The 26,132-nt window shown below is 40.4% G+C and overlaps 1 protein-coding gene across 5 annotated transcripts in view; it reads right to left on the reverse strand.

Moving 5' to 3' along the window:
* The window catches only part of PCSK5 (proprotein convertase subtilisin/kexin type 5), a 436,446-nt gene that overhangs the window by 376,576 nt on the left and 33,738 nt on the right, over positions 1-26,132 (reverse strand). For 4 of the 5 annotated variants that reach the window (XR_011431390.1, XM_005604948.4, XM_014735411.3 and 1 more), the window contains exon 2: positions 20,693-20,797. Coding sequence is in view for 3 of the 5 variants with exons in the window: in XM_005604948.4 (XP_005605005.1) it covers positions 20,693-20,797 (105 nt within the window). In the remaining 2 variants the exon portion in view is untranslated. The remainder of the gene's footprint in view (positions 1-20,692; positions 20,798-26,132) is intronic. The other variant, XM_070248444.1, reaches the window with a different exon arrangement.

Raw genomic sequence — 26,132 nt, forward strand, 5'->3', positions numbered from 1 at the left:
ACTGGATATGAAGAACCAGGCAAGAAGTTAACTGGGTTAGTGCAAATCCTTCTCCAATCTAGGGGGGGAAATAGCAAATTTCATGAACAGCTCATGGTGGCTCAGTAGCATCACCTTTCAACAAGAACACGGTATTCTATAGTTTCATGTATATAATAGACACCCCAACGCACGCAAGATGAAGCCGAAGTGCTTTAGCATGGAATAAGCAGTACAGTGAGACCCGGTTCCTAAGGTACCTACCTTATCAGCTCCTTCCCCTGCACCTCCCCACCTTACCTGCCCCCCCAAACACACTGAAGTTTCAGCCAAAATGAAATGTGCCCTAACAATGCCATTCCCTGTCACACACCTGAAGCTTCGCTGGCTTCTCCTTTAGAATGTCCTTGTGCCACATCAACTTTCTTGTCCACAGGCCAACTACTATTCTTTAAGGCTTAGCTCAAGGGTCTCCCCTCCTCTGGGAAGATATTTCAGATTCCCCAAATAATTACATTCTTTTCTCAATGTTCCCTCCATGGTGCGGGCACGCCTCTATCTGAGGTCTGACCATAGCGAGCTGTAATTGTCAGCTTCCGTGTCTGTCTGCCCTCTAGATTGCTAACTCCTGGTGGGCAAGAATCCAGAGTAGATGTGTGGGGTTGACTGAATGAAAGAATGAATGAATATACTGCCTTCAAGTTTACATGTCTTTTGAATGAATTCGTCGCTGTACCCTTCACACTGCTATGCATTCTTATTATTATCCTTTCCATTTTATACGGAAGGAAACTTTTGCTCACAGAGCTAAAATCATTTGCCCAAATGTTCACTGTCAATGAAAGAGAGAGACAGAATGAGCTCTGATTCCAAGTCAAAGGCCTAGAGTCTTCCATGGAAAGAAAATTCCATGTGCATTAATTATCTCAATTTCTAGTACAACCTTGTAAGAGAATAAACAGAGGCACAGAGCATCTCAAGTTCATGAACCTTACAACACCTAGTGGCCTGGTTCCTGAACACAGGTTTTTGGCCTCTAAAGCTTATGTCTTTCCCGTGAACCACACTGACTCCCAGCTGCTCTCTCCATGGATCCGCATGGGGACTCTGAAAGCAGAAGTTCCTCCAGCTGTTGTTTACAGTCAGGCTGGACAAACCACTGTTAAGTATACAGAGTAAAATGTCCTAATAAACTTGCTTCATTCTCCGCTCTCTTCCAACTGGGACAGGAGTTAGGAGAGGTCAAGTCCCGACCACTGTTGAGCCCAGATGGAGTCAAAAGCTGAGTTTTTTCTCGGCCTGTTTCAGGGAGTCATTCTCACCCATTAGTATTATAGAAAGCTAAGTAGGTTTAGCCCAATTCAGACTTTACACTTACTCTTGCTAATGTGTTACTTTTACCTAATCTTTTTGAGTTTACAAAGCTGTTTCAAATCTCATTTGAGCTTCACAACAACCCAGTTAGAGAGACAGGGCGCCTATTATTGTTCCTAATAAACAAGAGCACACAGCACAGGACAAACCGCAGATCTGGGATTCAGGGCACAAAGCCACCGTTCTTCCTTTGTTCCATAAACTATTACTCTCAGGTGAGAGAGAGCATCTGTTGGCCCCACTCCTGGATCCTTAGTGGAATGCTGAATGAGAAAAGAATCTCTCAAAACAGAATTGCTGGAGAGAAACAGTCATGCTGTACAGCCACCAGCAAGCAATTGTTCTCTATATGTACATGATTGCTTCCATTAGAAAGCCAGACTATTAAAATGGAGATATTCTCAACTCTTTTTGCCTAACAGGAAATGTTAATACTAATACTGCAATGGATTTCAATAGGATATTTTAAATTAAAAAAATGAGATTTGTAAAAATGAGAATTTGAAACCCAAAAAGCTAGATGCACAGGTTAGCACCCTGAGGCAAACATCAACAAGCCAGCTAATTAGGAGGACGCGAGCCTCTACTGCAGCCTCCGTTTCAGCCTTCCACGGGGCAGGCAGGACTGTTTCTCAGCAGATGGCAGCCCAAATCCTAAAATTCTGCTTTTGTCAGAAAATAGGAGGAAGTATTTTTTTTTTCCTAGCGACAATTTCTGACTCTTTGGTACACCCACAAGTCATCAAGTGTAGGAAATTTAAGCTAGAGTCACTAATTTGCTATTTATTGTAACAACACTGCCTGGTGTTTATACAGCACATTCCGTTCTGTGATCTCCAAGAATGTTACGATCCTTTCCACTAAAACAGATGGAGAAACTAAGGCACGCGAGACCACCCACACAGTCACCCTGAGGAGCCAAGAGCAGAAGCCATCTCACTTATCACTCAGCCCACATCCTTCTGCCAGGACTGAGTCAAGACTCGGTTTCACAACAAGACACAATAACCAGAAGAAGGTGGGCTTTACTTAGCAAGGAGCTCACATCTTAGAAAAGGGGGGGATATAGGAAATCCTGTGAAACCAACACTCAGTTTGACTTCTAACCTGATAAACAGGCCTATGGGTGAGTCGCGAGACAGCAGCCATCTGCTGGGATGTCAGGGGTTAGTACCCTCCTATGAATTTCCCCACCCCAAGTCTAAACTGTCATCCTTAATATGTTATCCTCTAAACTTCAATTTCTGTGAAACTGCAAATCCTCTGGGGAGAAAGAATACTTTAAGCTATTATTGGTCTTTTATAACTTGTTGTGAGTTAAGGCTTTGAGAGTCAGGCTGAGAACTGCTGAGGAAGCAAATATGAGGATGCTGAGAACCAGAAGCCCTAAGGATACAGGAGAGAGAGGACTTCAGTGTGAGGCAGGCCACCAAGAAAAAGCCGCATCTATTTTCTAATCCTGCCCTAGCTCCAAGGTATTTTACCTTCCTTTCTAACGGATCTTCAGCAGCAGTACCTGCTGGCCAGCATCCCAGTATCTCTCTGTAGGTTGCACCTTAAATTATGCACCACTCTTTCTATAAATTTCTTAGCTTTTGTAGAAGGTAAGTCTGAGTCACTCTATCTTGTCCATGAATCTAGAATTATTTCAAATAAATACTTGAATGATATTAATAGACTTTCAAATGTGTGATGAGATGTCGAAAGCCCACCCAGAGTTTAGGCTGCCATGGGAGATTCTGTGGGAAGTGACCGAGGCCACGCATGGGCTTTGGAATATAACTAGTCTGTACTGCTCGCCTAGGTCAGCAGTTTACCAGCCCTGCAGCCCTGGGCAGGTTTCCTAATCTTGAGGCTCCTCCTTGACCTCTCTGTAAAGAGAGGGTAATAGCACCTACTCACTCCACAGGTTATCAAGAGGATTAAAGCAGATAATATAGTGAAGAGCTTAGTCAAGGGTTGAACCAAGGTAAAGAGGAAAGAGCTCATACTGAGAATTATAAAGTATGCCAATGCCAGAATTCAGATGCATGTTCCCCAGGAGGTAACAGACAAGGCAACTTGGACAGACTCAATCATACTGCTATCAAAGATTACTATATGGGATATAAAATGTGTGTGCACATAGGCAGCCACCAGTATGAATGAGTCAAGACGTAGAGGCAATACAGTGGTGGTCAAGAGGATACACCCAGAAGCTTTAGCTACATACTATCCAAGCCTTGAGCAAGTTACTTAACCTCTCAGGGTCTTTGTTTTCTCACTATAAAACGGGTAGGCTAATAATAGCATCTAACTCCTAGGGTTGTCAAGAGCATCAAATGCTATTAGTTAGTACCTGCATTCTCAGCAAGGCTGATTTCATCTTGGAGGGTGAAAAGAAATCTTAGACTTGTGGTTCAATCCTGCCTGACAAAAATTTATTCCTTAGGATTTAATTTTTCTCATTATGGAGAAATTAAATTTAATTCAAATTCAAATTAATTTAGTTAATTTCAATTTAATTTAATTTTTCTCCTTAGAGGAACAATAATAAAAAGAAAAAAGGTTGAGCAATAGTACACAGAAAGCACTTAGAACAGGGCCTGCCACATAATCATGCAAGAAGTATTTATGATGATGATTTTTATTCTTATTTTTAGTAGTAGCAGTAGTATCCTGGCTCCAATTAAGTATGTAATAATTGAGTTAATTGGAAGCTACAGTTTAAAACTAAAGTTTAAGCATTTTAAGCTATTTTGAATTACTTAAATCATTAAAAATGGCTTTCAAGTATGTGTGTTGGTGGGAGGCGATTTAAAGAGTGGGAGAAGGGAAGCTGAGGTTTCAGCCATGCCTGAGAGCTCCAGCCTAAATAATGTTAATCTTTCTTAACTGCCACTTTTTACCCTCCTACTTTTTATCTTTCCCAGAAAGAAGAAAAACAAATGCAGGAGAAAGCATGAAGGAGTGAAAACAGCAAACGCTTTGGCAAAGCTACCCGCCTCTCTCTCAGCCTGTTTCCTGGGAAGAGATGCAGCTTCTTCAGAAGTTTGTCAAGAGCATCAAATGACAGAATGTTCATAAATTGCAGAGCACAGGGCTCAGCATATAGCAGGGGCTGGACAAATGCTAGTTTTTTTCCTTCAAATTATGTATTTCGAAGTACTGTGACTCGTAAATGAAAGTTTTCATTAGGATGCAGTCAATATTTAGCATAGAACTTAAAATATTTCCAAACCATTTTTAAGAGAAGGTAAAGGACGTAAGGATGGTAGGAAGGAAGAAAGGAGGGAAGGAAGGAAGGAGGGAAGACATTTCATAGTTCAGATAGAACGTGTAAATGGAATTTCAGAGACACGTAGGCAACCACTACTAAATAAAGTTTGAGTGCACTTTCCCATAATGTTCCTTTCTCCCTGGCAAGCGCCGCACAGACCTGGTGTCCTATGGAGAAAGCCCCAGAGGGAAAGAGTAGGGCGACTTTTCAGGCCACTTTTCAGGCTCCCTGTGTGCTGGCTTGATTTGGCTGCTGAGGCTTCCGAGGAGTGTGCATGTATTTCCCTTCGGTTTTCCGGATGTCTAAATCCACTTGATCCACGCAGCCCAACTCCCACTTCACTCTCCTTAATAGTGACGTTCTGAAGAGCCAAGCATTTTAAGTGTAACAAATTGCCATTGTAACCGCTGCAATTATGAGCAAATTTAATCTCGAAAGAAGCTAAGGCGCTGTAACTGAATAACTTTGTAACAAAGCTATCGTTATAACAAGGATAAAGTACCTCAGTGTTTTCCTGGGCGTTTCATCAGCTGCTTCTAACACTAGGAGTAGGGAAGGGGAATATTCAAGGATGCACATCCCTCCCCTCCTCCCCACCCCCCACCCCAGGGGAGGTTCATTAGCCAACTTGTGTGCTTGTAAATTCATAAGCAGCATCAAGGTTTAGAAACACAAAGATTACTGATGTTACTTGAGTGTTAAAGTGACCGATGAACCTAATCTGAACAATAATGTACCTATAAAGAAAAATGCTTTCGTGACAACAATCTCAGAAACCATGTACAAACTCTACATGGGAGGAAAACAGGCCTGTTTTGAGAAAGAAAATCCTAGGTATGTTGCAAAATCACCTGGTTTTCTATGTTTCCATGTACTGTTCAGCCACACAATTACCAATTATTAACCTATTCAGATGGCCTGTAGTGTCCTTTTACTCCTATTTGAAGTGTATCAATTTAACACCTAGTGTGACGCTAAATACACGCTAAATACAAAATCTTCTATAACACCATTTCCTTCTCTAGTCTTAGCTCAAAGAAGGGAGGGAAGTTTATCATCCCACAGAACCTTACTAAGGCTCCTAGGTAAAATTTCATCTCTACCTTTAATTCTTATAATAGTGACAAAACCACTTTTTTTTTCTTTTTCTAAGCTCTGATTATTGACAGTTTCAAAAGGGTGGGAATTTGATAGATGCTTAATACATTTCTATTGAACAACTGAGTAAATGAATAAAGCAAGTACTTTTTTTTGCTATCTCCAATTCTATTACAAACGCACACACACACACACACGCAGACATGCATGTAAATAAAACTACCAAATTGTTTCTACTTTCACAGAAAATGCAAGAAGCAAGAAGAGACAAGCAGGTTTCATCCCAGTAGGCACCTGGCAGCAGCTTCTCAAATTTGGCACCGGATCTCTGGCCAAAACAAAAGCACAATCCTAAAGTGAAATTCATCTCCTGGTCAGTTACTCAGCTAACTAAACCCCTCATCAATCTGACTTACTGTTAAGCAACTTGACCTGGTATAACCACTGCCACATAGCAACCCAATGAAACATTTATTGCTGGGTTGTTACTGGTTCTTGGAGCTCTCCCCTCTCCCATATCCTTTTTCCCCAGTCTCACTTTTCCTGCTTCCTCACCATCAAATCTTTACTCCCAGTGCTCAGGGCATAAGGGTGAAATATACACATTTGCTTCTGAAGATGATACTGAAAAACCAAAACATGTGTCCTGCCTGGGAAAGAAAAATGCCCCAAACCCACTTGAAAAAAAAATCACCCATGAGAAAGACACTTTAGACTATGAAATTCAAACAGTTAATGATATTTTTTTCAGGTTCTCAAAGTCAAAATGCAAAATGTAATGTAATGCATACTGACAACCTGGATTTACAAGCCGTAAATTTCATAGGAGTAAAGTAACTAAACAATTTTCTTCCAAATCATACAGTTTATACTTCTAGCAACCCGACTGTGCATTTATCTTGTGTCTGGCAGTGGATTGGGAATTTACAAATAAACACCAAAAGCTGGATAGTGCCAATCCATCTCAGACTTAAAATAGATTCCATCCAGTTTATAGCAGCTTAACTCATAATCACCCAACCCAGATATAATCTAAATGTCCTTCAACCGGTGAATGGACAAACTGTGGTATATCCACACAATAGAATATTACCCAGCAATAAAAGAGGAACAAAATACTGACACACACAACCTCATGGAGAAAATCTCAAATGCATTATGCTAAGTGAAAAAATCCTGACTCAAAGGCTACATATTATGTTATCCCATTCATATGACATTCTAGAAAAGGCAAAACTATAAGGACAGAAAATAGATCTGAGGCTGACACAGGCTGGGAGTAGGGGAAGCAGGTGATTATAAAGGAGCCCAGAAGACTCTCCGGTGGTGATGGAACTGTTCTGTATCTTGATCATGCTGGTGGTTACGCATCTGTATACATTTATTAAAACTAACAGAACTGTATACCATAAAGAACAAATTTTACTCTATGTAAATTATACCTTAATTTTTAAAAATAAGTCCTTCAAAACTAATTTATGGCAGAAAAAAATCAAACGGTGATTGCCTCTGCGGGGAGACAACTGACCAGGAAGGGGCTTGAGAGAATCTTGTGGGGTGATGGGAACAATCTATATCTCGAAAGGGGTTCAAGTCACACGTGTGTACGTGTGTATGCATTTGTCAAAACTCAGACTATATATTTAACACTTGTGAGTTTCATTGTATGTAAATTTTACATCAAAAGAAAAAACTGAAAACAAAGATATTAATGACATGCATGCTGAAGTATTTGGGGTGGAATGGATTGATGTCTGCAATTTACTTTGAAATGCATCCAAAAATTAGATGGATTAATGGATGAATAAAGAAGGATAGGCGAATAGATATGAGAGAAAGGAAGTATGTAAATCTTATTGGTGGAATCTATAAGTAAATATATAAGTATATAATCTATAAGCAAGTATAGTGGTGTCCATTTTAAATTCCTTAATTTTGATGTATGTTTGAAAACTGTTTTAATGAAATGCTTGGGGGGGAAATCAATTCTAAAGAATTAAAATAGATATAATCTGCACTGAGGATTTTCAAGGATTTAATAAAAACATATACTATTAACTCTTAAAAAGATGTGTGGTATCATTTTTCTATGCCTATCCTTTTCTAGTCATATCACATATTATTCAGCCTCCAAGCTTGTAAATTATGCCAGAAATGCAGAGCTGTGCCTGTCACTTCATAGGGTTTGCTCAACTACAAACTTGAATTAGACATACAAGGCTGAACATGGGCTCTACTTATCCATTGATGATAAGAGAAAACTGACCCTTACAGACAGGCTTCATAACTCCCTGCCACTGTATTAACTCGCAATGCAGGATGCCAGCACTGGTGCACAGGGGAAAACTGTCTCTAAATTTTATTCCCAATGATGTAATCTCAGTGCTCCCCAAAGTCTGAGCTATAGTCATGAAATCGGAAAAGGCCAGCTGTATGTACTTGTGATTCATCTTGTTATCTTCACTGAGGTCTACATGTGGAGCCTTTGCCCTCTGGGGTAATTAAGCAGTCTCCGATTTGGTGCCAGGCTGGACTTCTGACCCCGTTGCTATCAGTTAATACTAACTACTGGTTAGAACTTATGCCTATGTAATTGGGACTTCCTCTTGTGAAGGAGCCCTGCTATAACTACACTGCTTATAAAATTTCCAAAATCTATAAATCTTCAAATTACGTTGCTTTGCCTATAATGAGACAACCTAAAAGCTTGACAGCTGATGAGAAGGAGGCTAAATAGATGCTTTCATTTAAACTGCCCTTGTGTGGCAGCTCCCAGGTTAGCTGTGGTGGCCCCCCACCCCCAAAACATACACACACAAACACACACACACACACACACACCCTCTATTATAGAGGTTTAAGGGTCAGGGAGACAGAGCTCAGTATCAGAGACAATTGACTTTCTCTCTCGGAGTCAAGAAGAACAGTTTGTGTACAGGATGGTGACTCTAGTTAATAATCATCATCATCATCATCATGTAGTTAATAATAGTATTATTATTATTTAATGCTTAGCAGCATATCTGAGAGCTGCTAACAGAGTAGACCTTAAAATTTTGTTCTCATCACAAGAAAAAAAAATTGTAACTATGTATGGTCACGAACGTTAACTAGACTTATTGTGGTGATCATTTTGCAAGGTATACAAATAGCGAATCATTATGTTGTAGACCTGCAACTAATGTGATAGTCAATTACACTTCAATAAAAAAAAGGACAGTTTGTGTAATGCTTTAAAAGGGGCTAAAAGAGTTTTTCTTTCTACTAAACAACAAAGAAGCAATCATCATGGGCAGTGGGCAGGGGGCGGCCATAATGCCTGGATTACAGATACCATGATATGCTGGGACACCAATCTAAATGTCTCAATATACGTATATGGTAAAATAAATGGTGATTATGCCATGTAGTTTCCTTTATACTGATGACGTTTTCAAGGAACACTTCATGACATGGGGAACATGGGAATTCAATTTACTGTTATCATGGATACTAGGATTTGGGTCCATCTTTACCCTTAGCTGTGCCTCATTTCTGGTACCAGTGTCTCAGTATTGGTACGTTTTATCCTAATTCTAATCTCAAACTGATTTAGGTATAAATTAGAGTTGCCAGACTTACCAAATAATAACACAGGACATTCACTTAAATTTGCATTTCAGGTAAACAACAGCTAATTTTTTCAGTGTAAGTATGCCCCATGCAATATTTGGGACATACTCATACTAAACTTTGTTCTTTTATCTGACAACCCTAGGTATAAACATAACCTTGAGATGTGGTAGTGAAAAGCTTTTTAAAAAGATATTAATTGATGCCTTCAAAAGTCTCCGCTTTACAGCTGCCCGCATTGCGTACAGGTATAAAAACTGATGCTAACAACCGGGTTTTTTGGCTTCAGACCTGGATTTTAGATTTTTCTAGATGGGAGCTCCATGAGGACAATGACTAGGTATCCTTTTGTAGTTTTATCTCTGATGTCTGGCCCAGTATCTTGTACACAATAAGCTCTCAAAATTATCCTTGGAGAAAGCAAATGAATGAATTGTTGAACTCCACATCTCTCTCTCATGCTACCTCATTCCCGGGACACTTTAGTTTTCCCTGTATTAAGGAATGACCCCATTTTTTCCCAGTCTTCCAAGAAGTCTCCATCTTCATCCTTTTCTCTCTGTGGTTAGAAGGGTTGAGAAAGGGCTTCTCACTGGTCCAAGGAGTAAGTCTGAAAAGCATGTCCACATCTTAAGGGATATTATTGGTACATTCCATCTAGAGCAAAAGCTGCCCTTGTGCAGGGTCCCAGGCAAGAGTGCCCTACGGACACAGCCTGGTTGGTTACTCACCTGCTCGCTCTGCTAGTCTTTCATACTTTTTTTTTTTTGGAATGGCAGCCTGGGCTTGACAAACTCATATATGAAAATGCTTGTTTAGCTTTGCCTATGGATTAAAAAAGAATCTACATGTCCACCAAAAATTTTCATTAATTGTATCCATCCTTGATTTGATCTGATTTATTTTTGGCCTCATGTATTTCCCACTTCCAACCCACCATCTCCACCAGCACCCTCATCCTCCTCATATATTTCCAATTTCCATGGCCAGGATTTCACAATTTGTTCTATTGTTGTTGTTATTTTAGAACATGTTCCATTTCTCCAAAAACCACATAAAGTATTTAATTCCTTAGAAGAACTTGTATTAAGTACAATGTTTTGCTATTTGGAACTGCCTTCTGGAATTCATAAAGTTCAGTAATAATAATTACTGTTCTCATGATCATACTCTTGTCTCAGTGAGAGATGTACTGTGAGAACAAAGAAGCAATATTAGTTGTTGCCCATTTATCACTGGCATTGCTGAATAGGTCAAGTTTGTATCTGTCTCAAGACTAACCAGGTTAATTCCAAGTTTAATTGCAAAATCAGCCCTGTTGGGTAAAACAGTGTCTAGCGGGAGAACTGAGAAATATTCTAAGTATTGAGAAGAAAGGTAGAAGGAGGAAGTTTGGAAAGACACTAAAATAGAGAATACAAAAAGGGTACATATGATGCACAACGTGGACCAATGGTAAAATCACAGGTGACATTGGTTCAAGATGGTAATTAATGGATTGGAATGAACATTAGAAAGTAGCTCGTCTGCTCCATGATTTTACAAGTGAAATAAGCCCAACGAGGAGAGACATGCTAACAGCAACTCTGAGCTAGTAATAAAGCTGAGACCAGAATCGAAATATCCCAAATCCTCAGTGCCTCTTTCATTTGATAACACAGTGTCTCTCCAACTGACTGCTCCCATGTCTGCACTAAAATGTGGCAGTACTCTGTATGTCACCATAAAATGATTTAAGTTCTAGGGAAATTAAGAGAAAATTATAGCTCCCAGCTGTATTGTTGCCTCTATCATTTACTTTCGTGTAAAAATTAATTTTAAAATATCATTCATTCATTCATTCATTCATTCACTCATTCTCCTAATGAAGGTCTTCTGTGTGCCAGACATTATTCCAGGTCAACAGAATACCACAGTTAACAAGATGCAGGTGTTCCTGACTCCATTGAGTTTATTTCCTGGAAGGGAAAAACCAATAACAATCAAATAAAGAAACACTGTGGTTTTGGATTCAGATAGGTAACAAAGAGGAAATTAACATGTTAAAGCTAGATAGTAGCTGGATAAATGAGATTAAGGGTCTATGTTAGCAAGGATGATTGTGGAAGGTTCTTCACAGGAAGTGACATTTGCTTTGATATGTGAAGGGTGAGAAGATATTCATCTTGCAATGACCAAAGGAAGTATATCCAGGCAAAGGGAACAAGGAAGAGTTTAGCGTTTCCAGAGATAGAAAGAGGCCAATGTGGCTGAGTATGATAAGGAAAAGGAAGCATTTCAAAGAATAGCTCAGGAAGGTAGGAAGAAGCCAGGTCATGATGGCCCTTAAAGATCATTAAGAAAAAATTGGATTTTATTCCAAAGCCAATAGAAAGTCATTGAAAGACTTGATCTTTGTACATCTTAAGAAGCGTACTCACTATGGAAAACGACTATAGAACAAGAGTGGTAGTGGAGGCAATTGCTGTGGCCCAGGTCAAAGATGATGGGGGGATTAACCAGGCTGGTGGTAGTGAGGAGAGAAAAGTCCACAGTTTCACAGCTTCAAGATAAATGTTGTGGTGGAGCCAAAAGGATCTTGTGATGATTCCATTAGGGGGAATAATGAAAAGGGAAAGAATTAAGAATAGACTGCTCTATTTTTGGCTTGAGCAACTGGATAAATCATGGTGCCATTTACCGGGAAGGAGAAAGTTTGAGGGCTGTAGCGATGGGCAAGAATTAAAAGTATCGAATATGTCAAATTATGTTTTAGATGCTTACTAGACATCTAATTGGAGATGTTAGGTAGGTGAGAGAAGGAGATATAAATTTAAAGCAAGGACATCAACATAAAGGTAAGCCCTGGGCTCTCCGAAATTTACAAGTTAGGTGGAGGAGGAGCCATGAACGATGACAGAAGGTGCAGGAAGGGAGGAAAGAAACTGGGAGAATGTGGTCTCCAGAAACTAAGAGAGTCGCTTTTCAAGAAGGAACAAATGATTGACCACCACGTCAAGTAAAAGGTAGAGTCAGATGAGAACAGAAAGGTATCCACTGGCTTTGAAATATCAAAGCATTGTTGATATCATCAAAAGGAGTTTCACTGTAAATAGTTACCAAAAAATCATAAAGGTAGAAAGGTAACTAAATAGTTATTTATGTATTTGTGTATCCTTCTAAACCTATCCTGCATATAACTATAAACACATAAACACAGGGTTTCTTTTTAACATAAATGGGAACACATCTTATATGTTCTTTTTTATTGTTTTTTTTTTTACTTTACATATTATTTTGGAGATCTTTATCAGTATGTATAGCTTTATAACATCATTTTAATGGCTACTTACTATCTTGTTATAAGGATTTAACCTACACTTTTGATCTTTTCTTACATATACAATTCATTATACTATATTATACTGTATACTTCTCTAGGGACATGCATGAACAATGATGAGTCTTCAAATGGGGGAAGAATTGATGGACAGAGGAGTTAAGTGATCACCCTGCAAAGATCAGAGCAGGAACCAAAATCCAAAGGTTCTTTCTCCTGTACCATACTGCCTCCTTTTATGCTGTGATAATTGATTGACATTTGGTAGAACTGAGCACAGAAACAAAATTCAAAGCACTTATTAACAAATCAGGCCTTTTCAATGGTGATGTTTAATTGGATTTCTTAATTACTCTTGCATTCATTAAAATAAATACATGGATCAGTAGGATTTCTCTTCAAAGCCAGACAATTAAAATGGCTTTTGGTTTTGTTGTTTTGCTGGGTCTTCCTTTGTTTTTTGCTGTTTTCATTCATTCCCTAGGTTTGCTTACTTATTTTATTCTAACTTGCCCAAAAGTTCAATAGAATCTGTAGCTCCAAAATTCCCTTCTTCAGATCTGCTATCAACTGAATGCTTGTGTTCCCCCAAAAATTCATATGTGGAAACCTAACCCTCAATGTGATAGAATTAGGAGGTGAGGCCTTTGGGAGGTGATTAGGTCACACATTGGAGCCTCCATGAATGGGATTAGTACCTTAGAAAAGAGACTCTAGAGAGCTCCCTTGCCCCTTCTGCCATGTCAAGCTGCAGCGTGAAGACAGCTGTTGATGAACCAGGAAGCAGCCCTCACCAGACACCGAATCTGCCAGTGCCTTGAACTTGGTCTTCACAGCCTTCATGACTATGAGAAATAAATTTCTATTCTTTATAAGCTCCCCAGTCTATGGTATTCTGTTATAAGCAAACTGAACTAAGACAAGACCACTCTACAAATTTAGAATGTTGTCATTATCCTACATTTTTTAGATCCATCAGCTACTTTTTTTCTTTTTAGAATCTATCTTAGAAATACTACATAAATTAAGAAAATAACAAAGATTTTACATTTACTACCTTTCCTTCAAGTGGCTAAAGTGTCTTATGCAAAATCTATAATCTACCCCTCCTCCCATCAAATCCGTCTTTCTATTTTCCCATGGCCATCACTTCATGTGTCATTTGTTCTCTGACTTGTGCTGTTTCCTCCAACCTCCATTTTCAGGTAATACTCTTTCTCTCAGTTGCAGAAATAAGTGTCAGTGGAATACTGGACAAAGCACAAGAGAAGACAGAATGAGTCCCTCCACCTTGTCCTCACCAGCTGCAACCTTTGCTTCAGAACCTGGGTGACCTGAGCCTATTATTTTTGCCTAAAATAGATACTCGTATTTCAATTTAGAAACTAAGACACAGAGAAACATCACATTTGAGCTACTCAGTGGAGCATGACTGACAGAAATAAAACCGGCGTGAGGGTGAGACCAAAGCAAAGTTAGCAAAGTGCTGAAATCTGTCTCTCATGCCTGCCTCCCTTCCTCCCTCATGGCCTACTCAAGGGGTTACACACTGGGCTGCCCCTCAGATGCGTCTTCTTGGGCCCACACAAATATTTTAAAACTCTCAAATTATTTGCCAATATTTAAAATCAGGAAATGTTATGTAAAAATCCAGACTTGCCGGTTCTTTTGAATTGGCAACATGGAGCCAGCTTGCCAACATGACGACAATCGGCTGCAGCTGAGTCGCAGCTGCTCCCTTCCAACCGGCAGGAGTTCGACACTGTGCCGTATGCCCAATTATTTGCTATCTGGCCCATCTCACTCATTCTTGTTATCTGCACTCCCACTGTAGGCATGCGAGTTTATAACCTTTCCAAACCAAGTACTGCCAAGTGCTCTCTAATAAAGATTTGGCAACCTTTCCAAAGTCACTGAGGTTTTTTTTTTTTTTTTAATTCACTCCTATCTATAAGGGATTTGGGTTGTGACTTAAACTTTCCCATCAAATATCCCAGCTGTGGATAATCTGACTCTCTGGTTTCTGACTATCCAGCCATCTGGGAGACTTGGAAATGAGACAGAAAGGAAGGGCAGGTAGAGAACATGGTGGAATCTCTACCCACGTACCTCCTCTCGTCCCTCCCACACTCCTCATCAGCCTGCCACCAGAAATGTACCAAAGGTTGCAAACTTATGGCTGAAATGCTTCTCCCAGGAGTATATGCATTCTAGTGGGGTTTTCAGAGATGCAGAAATGCTATCAAAAGGCCAAGACAGGAATCTGCTATGATCCTTGCCTTTCATAGCTGGTGAAAAGGTGGTGAAGAACATAGCCTGGAACAAGAGAGTCTCCCAGTATGCCTCTTGACCACCAGGTCCGCATCCTCTCTGCTCATCATCAGATACAGGCCCAGGCTGCTTCCAGAAGAATTCAGGGCATTCTCAAAGTACTTGGTAAATACTTTCATTCCCTGGTGAGATGCCAAGAGGCAAATGTGCAAAAATCGTGGTTATGACATACACTAAGAAACAACACAGAGCCTCAGGTACCTGCTCGAGAAGACACAGCCCCTCTCATCCCACCTCAACACACCCAGGATCATCCCACACGGCTGGATGAGCACAAACCCCGGGATGTTAGGATATAAAACTGCACTGTGCAAAAGAAAAGTCAAACCATGAAGTTATTATCACCTTTAAAACCGAAGAGCAGAAAATTAACCTGCCAAAGAAAACAGTCCACAGGAGCACCAGCTGGAATGAGGGCAGGTGGGGTGAGAGGAAATGGAGCAGTGGACCGAAGAGGAAGCACTTGAACTTGGGGTGAAATGCATTTTGAAGCTGCATCCGCCCAAATGGAATCTTATTAGTGAAAAGGCATGGCCACAATTCATGCATGGGAGCCGGGTAAGATCGAGCTCAGACACCTCCGAACATATATTTCTAACTGAATAAGGTTTCTTTACCTCCAAAGGTCCCCTGGTAGGTCAGGGGTGTGTAAACAACTCTTCAATGGTTTGTCTCAGAGTTAAGAAAAAGAGATAACTAGTGTGTTGTTGTCTCCATGGATCAATCACAGATTAATCAGCAGTGAAGATAAAATAATTCTGAAATGATAAAGTGAATCCCTGAGGAAATGGGACTTGACTGATAAGAAGTGGACCTGTATAATTTTTCAGGAACATGGCCACAAGGTACAGGGAGGCGTTCCTGTACTCTTCCTTACTCCATTACATGGACTTGACTCTTAAGGCAAAAAGAAAAACTCCTGTCATCTGAAAATCAAATCCTCGGCATGACTGGGCTCCGCCCTGGATTAGTCAGGAACTTGAACTTACCTTTCTTCTTTTACAGATCTGCTCTCCACTGATCTTGCTAACTACCTCTCATCACTTTATTTCGCCCTCCATCCTTCTCCTGCACCCCTGGAGTTGTCATTGTACGACGCTTGAATGCTCTGCATTAACATTCCCTTCAGAGGAAATGCCTTATACTTCAGCGTAACAAATGGGCATATCTCTGGGAACCAAAGCCTCCCACTTAATTCTGGGCCACATTTACAGAGAGAAAGGGCTGCTCCAGGAGAATAAGTGAGGTGCTTCAAATGTGGAAAGAGCTGCTATGTTTAAGTCTGGAAGGCAAAAGTGGATCCAATGGGTAGAAGTTACAGGTAAGCAGATTATAACTCAACAGGGTAAATCCCTTCAATCCTAGAAATGTTTGCCTTCTCCAGTACTGAACTCTCTGTTATTGGTCATGCTTAACAGAGCTGAAAAAAATTCCTCTTAGGAGTTGAATGGAGGGTATGCCAGCACTGGATAGGAAAGAGATATGCCTACTCTAAGGAACCTATGATTCCGCAATAAGTAATATTGTATCAATAGTTTTTCCATAATTGAGATACAGGGCTATACACATCCATGTGATGAGGCAGGTTGACTGAAGATGAACTTTAGGAAAAAGCAAGACAGGAGGGGTGCCGATCCCTGGCCCCATAGCAGGTGGTGATTCAATTCTAGATTTGGATAAAAACTGACCTGTAAGGAGATATGAAGACAGAAAAAGGACTAAAAAGATGAGAGGCTGAAAGGCCAGAATCTTCAAGACAAAATCTAACAGGCAGAGAAAGTGGTGTTTGTGAACTACACATGGATAGGATACAGGTGCCTGCCTTAATGGCAGTTCATGTTTTTTTATTTTTAAAAGCCTACTCTAATAGGAAATTTGGGATTCTGGTTTTTCTGTTCTGGGTAAGAAGGAAGAGAATGAAAGAAAATGATCTCCTCTGCCCACCCATGACTGCCTGGGCAGCTAAAGGCTATAAAGAACTCCTGCTCCTATAGATAACACCCTCCCTGACAAAATGCCACAGGCTGGCAAAGATTTCTAAACAGATTCTAGAGAGGCTTCTGAGAATGTTAGCTCAAGACTACTTTCTCTGAAATTTAGCTTAAGTCTCTTGGAGAAAAGTTGGTGGGTCAAAAAGAAAGATACGGATGAGAATACTGGAAGACCAGCTGGTCCGACCACTGTAATACTGTACCAACACTTTCTGCACAACTGCGCTATTACTGTCCTAGTGATGCTATCTTAGGAGGCTGTGAATGTCTGTCATTTAAAAAGCTGATCAGAACATCATGTTAACATACGGGAACCAGGCTATTCTTGTTCTCCGGGCTCGTGTGCCCCAACTGACCACAGCATTTTTTTTTAGCACCAGGAGGGTTGTTCTTACAATGTTGCCACTTTTGCATTTCCTTCTTTAGAATCCTCTAAGTAAAAACAAAGGCAGGAGGGAAAAAAGAGCCCATGCAATTTACTACAGTAAGTAAAAGCCAGGATCTGTTTAAGTGTGTGTATTCTCTGCAATTCACCCATGTATTTTCTCTTTCTTGAGAAAACGGTGATCAAAAATAACTTAAGGCATCACCGTTTTCCACCGAGCCATTTCACATGGTCCCATCACCCAAAATCACAAATGTGCCTCCACTCTGGCACACAAATTATCCACCATACTCACACCCAAAGGCGACCTGCCTAAGAAAGCAAGTCACATCAACACTTGCTTTACACTCCTAATGAGGTCTACTGGGAGCGAAAAATAGTCATCCCATAGAAAGTTACATCCATAGTCTCAGTGTATCTCCCCACAAAACGCTTATTAATTAGGAAGGGAAAATAGTCATTTTAAAGTAAAGAGAACCGGCAGACACTGCCTTAACCAAGTGACCAAAGTTACAACCATGAGTAATGACACAAATCAACATTAAGTGCCTCCTGATCTGATGTGCTGAGGAGAACACAGCCCTTCTCTGGTGTTCTTGCCAAGCCTGAATCTAATCATGAGATGAGATATTCTACAAAATAATTGGGCTATAATCTTCAAAAAGTTCTAGCTCATGAAAGATAAAAAAAAAAGGGAAAGAAAATGGAAGGAAGTATGACAGAGTATACCAAGGGGACTTGTGAAACATGACAACTAAGTGTGATCCTGGCCCAGAAAAGAGACAATGAGCGAAATTTGAAAAAGATCTGCTAAGATCACTGAATCACGGGTAATATCCAGATATTTATGAGAATGAATGTTAACCATTGTACTTCTGGTTACGTAGCAGAATGTCCTTAGCTTTGGTAAATATGCAATGAAATATTTAGAGTTAAAGGGGCATCATGTCTGTAATTTGTTCCCAAGTTTTCAGAAAAAAACTTATATACACATATATCTATACATACATATACATGTGCGTGTATGTGTGTGTGTGTGTGTGTGTGTGCGTAGATAGAAGAGAAAGAATATGATCAAGTATGGTAAGAACTAAAACATTAACATTTGGGGAATCTGAAAGCATAATAGGAATTCTTCATAACATTTTTGCAGCTTCTCTGTAAGTAAAATTTTTTTAAAATTAAAAAGGAAAAATGACCTAAGTGGGCCTGAGCTTTTTGAGGAAGGAGCTGGAGGAGGAGGCGGAATGTGACAACCTCCATCTCCTTTGCTCCTCCATCCCCAACACTGAGAAGCAGTGTAATGTCCTGGGCTTCCCTGAAAGCTACTGTGGGAGACCCTGTAGCGAGTTCCCTCAGGGTACCACTATATCTCCAAATCCCCAAAGCCTAACACAGGGCCTGGCATATACTAGAGGCTCAAGAAATGGCCATTGAATGGATGAATGAACTTTAAGAAATATTTGAAAAACTATGGGCAAACCCCAATCTGTGGTACTCTATCTGCAAAGATGGTAGAATTGTGGCTCTTGGATAAACAGCTGGGTGGGAATCACAGGCAGGAGGCATCAGAATGAAGAGGAAGATCCGGTCCTATAGGGGGTATTCTTTTTATAACAAGGGAGGGGAATTGAGCATGCACCCGAGGGCTGGCCTAAAGTGGCCTTGCTCCTCTGGACGGATGAGGAAGGACATCCATTCCAGGTACTATGTGTTCCAGCATCCAAGGTCTCTGTTGGATCCTGCATAAACTATTCGATGCACTGAGATAAGAAGAAGTGAAGACCAAGATTCCCCAAGATAACATTAAGGATTGAAATAGCTCCATATTTGGGTAAATCCTTCATCATGAAAACAATGCCTCATTAAATTCTGTTCTTACCTCCCAAACCAACTAGTACTTGGTTTTTCAAATTCACATTGACTATGCACATGAGGTCTGAAATTGGAATCATTTTAATTACCAAAGTTCAAGAAAGCTTGGAAAAGTTAACAGATGAAAAACGTGACTTCGCTTTGAAAACTTAGCTAATTCAGAAACGTCCTGACAGACTGCTTTTCCAGAAACATTCAATTATGAATACAGATGATAAGAAAAAAAAATACAGTCCACAGGTCACCATAATGTATTAGGGGATGTTCCTATAACCCCCAGAAAATTGGGACCTACAAAAAATGTGCTTTTTCTAACCACCAAGAAACAAATTCACAATCATGAGTACTGTGTGATAATATTCTAGAAAAAAGTTAAAGGTGGCGGACCACGGCACATAACAGAGTGCAGAACTCCAAATTGCAAATCTGATTTGCATGTTAATTCAAATAGGGACCTTTGTGCTTTAATAAGGAATACAATTTTTGAAGAATCTGTAGGTGAGATTACTGCTCACTGGTAGGGAAATGAGTTCAGATGGCAAACCCAAATCAAAATGGAAAAAAAAAAAACCCTTCCTAATCAATAAATAATAAACAGTGAGCACACAGAGGAACTGGGCAGGTGGGTACAGCTGCCCTTTCTTCCTTTTGACTTGCCACATCTGGGAGGCCAAGTAGTTCTGTCAGTCAGTCCCTTCCTCTAACTTAATAAGGACAGACATTTAACTCACCCTCAGAGTTTTAATTGCCAGTTCTTACTCTGTTTGTCCCTAACACCCTTCAGTTTCCTATCTCCCAGTTTAAAGCTGTCCCACCTCTCTAAAATGTTATAGGAGGACCTGGACATATCATATCTCCTTCTAGGTACTCCTGGGGCTTCGTTGTCTGTACAACCCAAAAGGACTCAGAGTAAAGACAACGTGCAAGAAAGATACCTGCTGAGCCCCCAAGAGGAGAGGCCAGCTTCTATCCCTTCTGTGTTCAGTATCCTTTCTGTCCCACATATGGTCTAGTCCTTGGGCTGCTAATGGCATGGCTCTATCAATGCAGCAAAAATTGCCAGGATTCCTAGTGACCTAAGGGTTCTGGAATAGGCCCCTCTCTGGAGCTCAGATAGAACCTCAGATCTGTATACAAATAGATAGATGGCACAGTCTTATTCTTAATACTTCAATACTTGTGAATCAATCTGTCTCCTCACACACATACTCCTCATTTCTCCATGACAACCCCTACTTATGATATAACCCCAGGGCTATTATACAACTGAGATGATAATGGCACTCCAGTAAAAATCAAGCCATTGTCTATTTTTGTCTGAAGAGGAAGCAAAGACACTGGACCAAAGGATGGGAGGACAGCTCTTGAAATTTGAGCCTTCACGCCGGTCACCAGTTCCCAGTGTGACATTACCAATTAAAAATGCAGAAGCTTTGCCTCTTGGTCCCCACCCAACTGGTTCTTCTTACCTTTGGTTCCATTGAAATGAAACTGTGGGTTCCTCTGCTTGAGAGAACTGACCTTTTAATCGTCCTGCTATGGTAGAAGTGGTAGTAGTCCTTCAGGGCTCCGATCTGCAAAGACAGGAGGCAAAGAAGAACACAAAGGGAGTTAATGCATGAAAAGTCTGCTGTTTTCTCATTTTTCCTTAAAATAAGAACAGAAAACAAAACAAGGTCCATAAATTATGCAGTTGCCTGCTATGCTTAAATGTTACTTGAACCTTGGTGATCACTTTTCAAAAGAAGGACATGTGATATGAAATGGAGTGTCCTTGAGGCAGTGACTGCGGAACGAAAGATTACAATGGGGCAGCTTTCCTTCTCCGTATCTCCCTTTTAATGTTTAATTTATATGCAGCATTTTAAGTAATTCTATATCAATCTATATCCAAATGTGGGAAAGAGAAAAAAAAATCAAATAGCCATCTGGTTATAAAAGCACATTGCATTTTGTTTGCTCCAAGAAAAGTACAATGAAGGACCTTGTTAGATTATTTATATCATTAATCTGAAACAAGTCCTAAGCAGTTGATCATTCACAAAGAAAACACGACTTAGTTTCCTGGCTTCAGTAGACAGTATAAATACATTGTCCTTATTCATTTATTGCAAAACCAAAGTGGAAGAGCAATTTCTAAAACAAAAGATCACACATCCTACCTGTCAGCTAAGCTTCCTATGTAAAAATAGTTCAATCCACGTTCTTAGCCATTTCTTTAAGTAACTCGTTTTCTCGTTGATGCACTCCTTTCTTTAGTTAAGAACAGGTCTGTTTAGGATAGCTTTGAAAATAAGTCTCTGTCCACTTTAGGAAAAGAAACTAACAAAATCCCAAACAATCATATTCTCTCAGCAGATTATAAAATGTGGATTACGTAATGGCAATTGAGCCATACAATGAACAAAGACAGGAGAGCTTGGTTCTAACTCCAGCTTACACTCACCAGAAGTATTTTCTTGGCTAAATCAAATATACTTGCTATACCTCAGTTTCCTTTTCTGTAAAATTGGACTTTGGGCTAGTTAATTTCTAAGATGACTACAGCTTTCCAATTCCATTCTGTGACACTGACACTTTCCTTGCTTTGGGCAAAGAGATTCAGTAGCTATTTCTCCAGAACACCACGGCTCTACCCTACAAGAATGACCATCATCAAGATGTTTTCCAGTTGGGACACCTCAAAAGTTGGGCTTTCTTCATTTAAAAAAAAAATCATTGGCCCAGTGTAATTTTTCCAGATAAAAGGTTTTCTTCTTATTCTCTTCTTTATATGACATTCTCAGTCATCATCCCACCCTTCCAATAAGGATGATCAACCCAATTTCTGTGCCATTTAAGAGTCATCTCCTAGTTAATTGAATGTCTCTTATCATCATTAAATTGGAAAGTCTGACACCTCACATTTGTGATTCAACTAGAAACTGCCCAGATATACAAGGAAGACAGCCGGGACTCTGAGAACACATGGGGAATAAGGATGAGGGAATCCTGGCTGAAACCTCTAATCTCAGTGATCCCAGACTCTGAAGCAGCAGCGAACAATGAGGAAGAGGTCACAGGTGCCAGTCCCAGTCTCCAAGAGCATTTGAAGGAGGGTTTTACAGGCCAATTTTAAGATTCCAAAGGACATCGGGTAGAATTCTAGAGGGGCTGAGTAATCCTTCATAAGAAAATCTTAAACTCCCGAGAAGCTTAGAGCTTTCATCTCATATAGCTTTGGTCAAGAGTGCTCCTTGGGTAAATATAGTAGTTCTTGTGGAAAAGAACATAGAATCTCTGAGGAAGAACTTTACAGAGAACCTATCACCAGTGTGAAAACACCAATGTGTGGAAGATCATGTCCACTCAACTAGAATGGAACCTCTTTGATTATAGGAAATAACTAAATTAAACTCAACTGTTAAAACTCAAACTGCGGATGAAAGACCCCCCTGAAGGTATTTTCAGACCCTTTGTGGCCTCATTGGTACATACAGACTGTAATTCTGGCCTAACATAGCATACAGGGAGCTGGAAAATGGAACCTTTGTCCTGACTTAACTTTCCCTGGGATCTTGGGTACATCACTTAACCTCTTTGGGCCTTGGTTCCCTCACCCGTAAAATAAGAAGGACATAGGAAGTATAGTGGACAGAGACTGGGCATCAGAGTCAAATGGAGAATAATAATGTTTATGGTGTTAAAAACAAGACAACAGGCTCAAAATGGAGTTGCTTATGCTAAGCCCCACATCACTGAACCAAGACTTAATTATAGTTTTGGCTCTCCGAGAAATGGAATCTTAAATAAGCCAATTAGAAATCACCTAATCAGCACTAGTTAGGTCATCTGCCTGACAGACCCCTGCCATCCCCTAAAGGAGAGTAACCTTGCAATAACCAATCTGCTTTTTTGTCTAGTAAAACTTCCTTCTTCCTGCTCCCTCTTGCCTGTAAAAGGCTTTCATTTTGTACAGCTCCTTGGAGCTCCTTTCTGTCTGCTAGATTGGATGCTGCCCAATTCATGAATCATTGAATAAAGCCAGTAAGATCTTTAACATTTACTCAGTTGAATTTTGTCTTTTAACAGTGAGTTAGTGTGGTTATAAGGATTGAACGTAGTAACAGGTGCACTGCCTGGTCAAGTCATTGCCTGGCACATCGTTCAGCGTCAGAAGGCTGTTAGTTCCCCTTCTAAATTTAAGTCCTACCTTCTCTCACCTCCTATCCTCCAATTAATCTCTATCCCTTGGTCAGGACCACTCTTGTTCTATCCTGGTATCACCTCTTTACTTTCCTTATCTCATTGGCAAAAATCAAAAGGGTTGATGATACATTATAGTGAGGATGTAGACACAAATGCTGCTTATACAAGATTGGTAAAGAGCATAACCTAGGGAGCCGGCCTGTGGCCAAGTGGTTAAGTTTGCTCATTCCACTTTGGAGGCCCAGGGTTCACCAGTTCGGATCCTGGGCACGGACCTAGCACTGCTCATCAGGCCATGCTGAGGTGGTGCCCCACACAGCAGAACTAGAAGAACCCACAACTAGGATACACAACTATGTATTGGGGGGTTTTGGGGAGGAAAAAAAAGAGGAAGATTGGCAACAGATTGGCTCAGGGCCAATCTTCATCATCAAAAAAAAAAGGGTGCATAACCTAGGACAACTGTTCTGAGAGCCACATCAGTCAAACTACAAGCTAACCTTTATAAACCTTTGACCTACCCTTTCGACTTCTAAAAGTTATTCTACAGACATAGTCACTTGTGTACAAGAATGGGTGTTAGAGCAAATTTTGCAAAAGCAAATGAATGCAAACAACTAGCTGCCATCAATAGGTGATTAGTTCTATATGAGCTAAAATGGATTTCTCTCTAAGGGAATGAGTAAAATAAATAAAGGTGCAAAATATGTATATAATATGACCCAATTTTTTTTTAGGAGAAAAAAGGAAGAATCTATATTACATATATGCTTCTTCGGACAGTATATTTCAGGAAGGATGGTCAAGAAACTGAAAAGTGGGGCTTTCTTTTTCATTGTTTATACACATGCATTATTTTTTTAATTAAAAACTAAAGAAATAACACAAGCAAATAAATGAAATAGCACACACACAAGCCCCACCTACTTTTCCAGAGGCAAATATGCTCCCAGAAGTCCATATGACTGTGCAAGGGCCACATCAACTCAGGCCATGAGATCTCTATAGCAGTAATCTTGACTTTATCTCCGTCTTTCAAGGATTCTGTTTCCTCTATAGAGTTACCGGATGGTGTTCATTGACTGACGGATGCCTCCTTTACTGACTGCCTGCCATGTGCCCAGCATCTTGCTGCTCTTCTGCATGTTATCATATTTAATTTCATTCCCCCAAGAACCCTGGGAGATAAATATCATTACCTCCAATTTAATCAATGAAGCTATTGAAGCTCTCTGAGTGCCGAAACATACACAGCTAGTATTGCGGGGTGGTAAACGTAAATCCTTGGTGACTGTCTAGCATCAGGATGAACATAGTTAAGTTTCATGGTGCATCCTGTGAATGGGCTCAAAAGAAGCATTCCAACATCCCTCTGGTGACTGTTCCTGTACTTCAGAACTAAAAAGCTAAACGCTATGCAGCCAGGGTTCTGAATATGATTAAGGTTCTACCAATCAAAGGCAGACCATAGTGTCAGGAGGCATGATCTTGGAGGCATATACATGTTCAGTGGCAGTTGTGTCAGAGGTCTTAGTGCCTAGTTGCTAGCTTTCTAGGCATCCATTTGCACATCCTGTTTGGTTGGTAAGTTGGTAAGGGATCGTAGAGGAGCTACAGGGGCAACAGAGGGTAGCTTCCTCATTCCTCAGCTTCCTGATTGAGGCAGAAGCAACAGCTCTTGTGGAGGCCCCTTCTGAAGCATGGGCGTTCGGGGACATTTCTGAAAGCTTGGCCGTCCTGACTGATTCTACAAGCTATTTAAAAGTCTATACTGAAATCTTCCCAAAGTAGACCAACTAGTAGATTCAGCAGTAGATCCCTTGAATATCCAAAACTGGATAGGTCAGAACTTCTGAAAAAGTAGCTATGCACGGATTTACACAATCTTGCACAACTTAGAGATCCTGAGAGTTATGTACTCTTGAGTTATGGGCTGTGGGCACCAATAAGCCACAGGCTACTGGATGACCCCCTGCGTCTGTTCTGACATCCGTTAGATCACTAACTATACCTGCTTCTGGTCTTCTCATAGCCATTTGCATCCCCCTCCTCTCTCAAATCTGTTTTCTACACAACAGCCAGAATAAGGCTACAAAATGCAAATTTGGCTACATCATATGTCATAGCCCTGCCTAAATCCTTTAGTGGCTCCCTTTTGCACTTAAAATAAATAGTAATAGTTAACATTTAATATGATTTAATAATATAGTTTAAAAAGTAAATCAGAATAATAACATCATATCAACATTTATGCTGCGCCAGGAACTTTTCTATATGCTTTACCTAACTCATTGATTGAAGACCATTATCCCACCCTGACCTGCAGGACCTGCACGATCCGACCCAGCCTCCCTCTCTAGCCTCACCTCAAATCACACCTGCTCTCAATTCTCTGGACTCCAGCCAAACTTCTTGTTTCCTCTACCTGCAGCATCCTCCCCACCTCCACCCTCTCCTTCATCCTTTGTGTATCACCTCGAGTAGGAAGTCTTCAAAACTCCCCAGACCAGGTCAGGTTCCTTCATTATATCATCTCACAGAATCATAAGAATATATGCCTGCAGTTATACTTTGATTAGTACCATTATTTGCATAACGTCTGCGTCCCCACCTGGATGTCCATATGTTCCAATGAGGCAGGGACATATCTGTTTTGCTCACCATTATGTTCCCAGCTCTAAGTACATGGCCTGACACAAAGCAGGTTCTCAGTAAAGACTG

This window comes from Equus caballus, chromosome 23 (genome assembly GCF_041296265.1).
Source record: "Equus caballus isolate H_3958 breed thoroughbred chromosome 23, TB-T2T, whole genome shotgun sequence".
Classification (NCBI taxonomy): domain Eukaryota; kingdom Metazoa; phylum Chordata; class Mammalia; order Perissodactyla; family Equidae; genus Equus; species Equus caballus.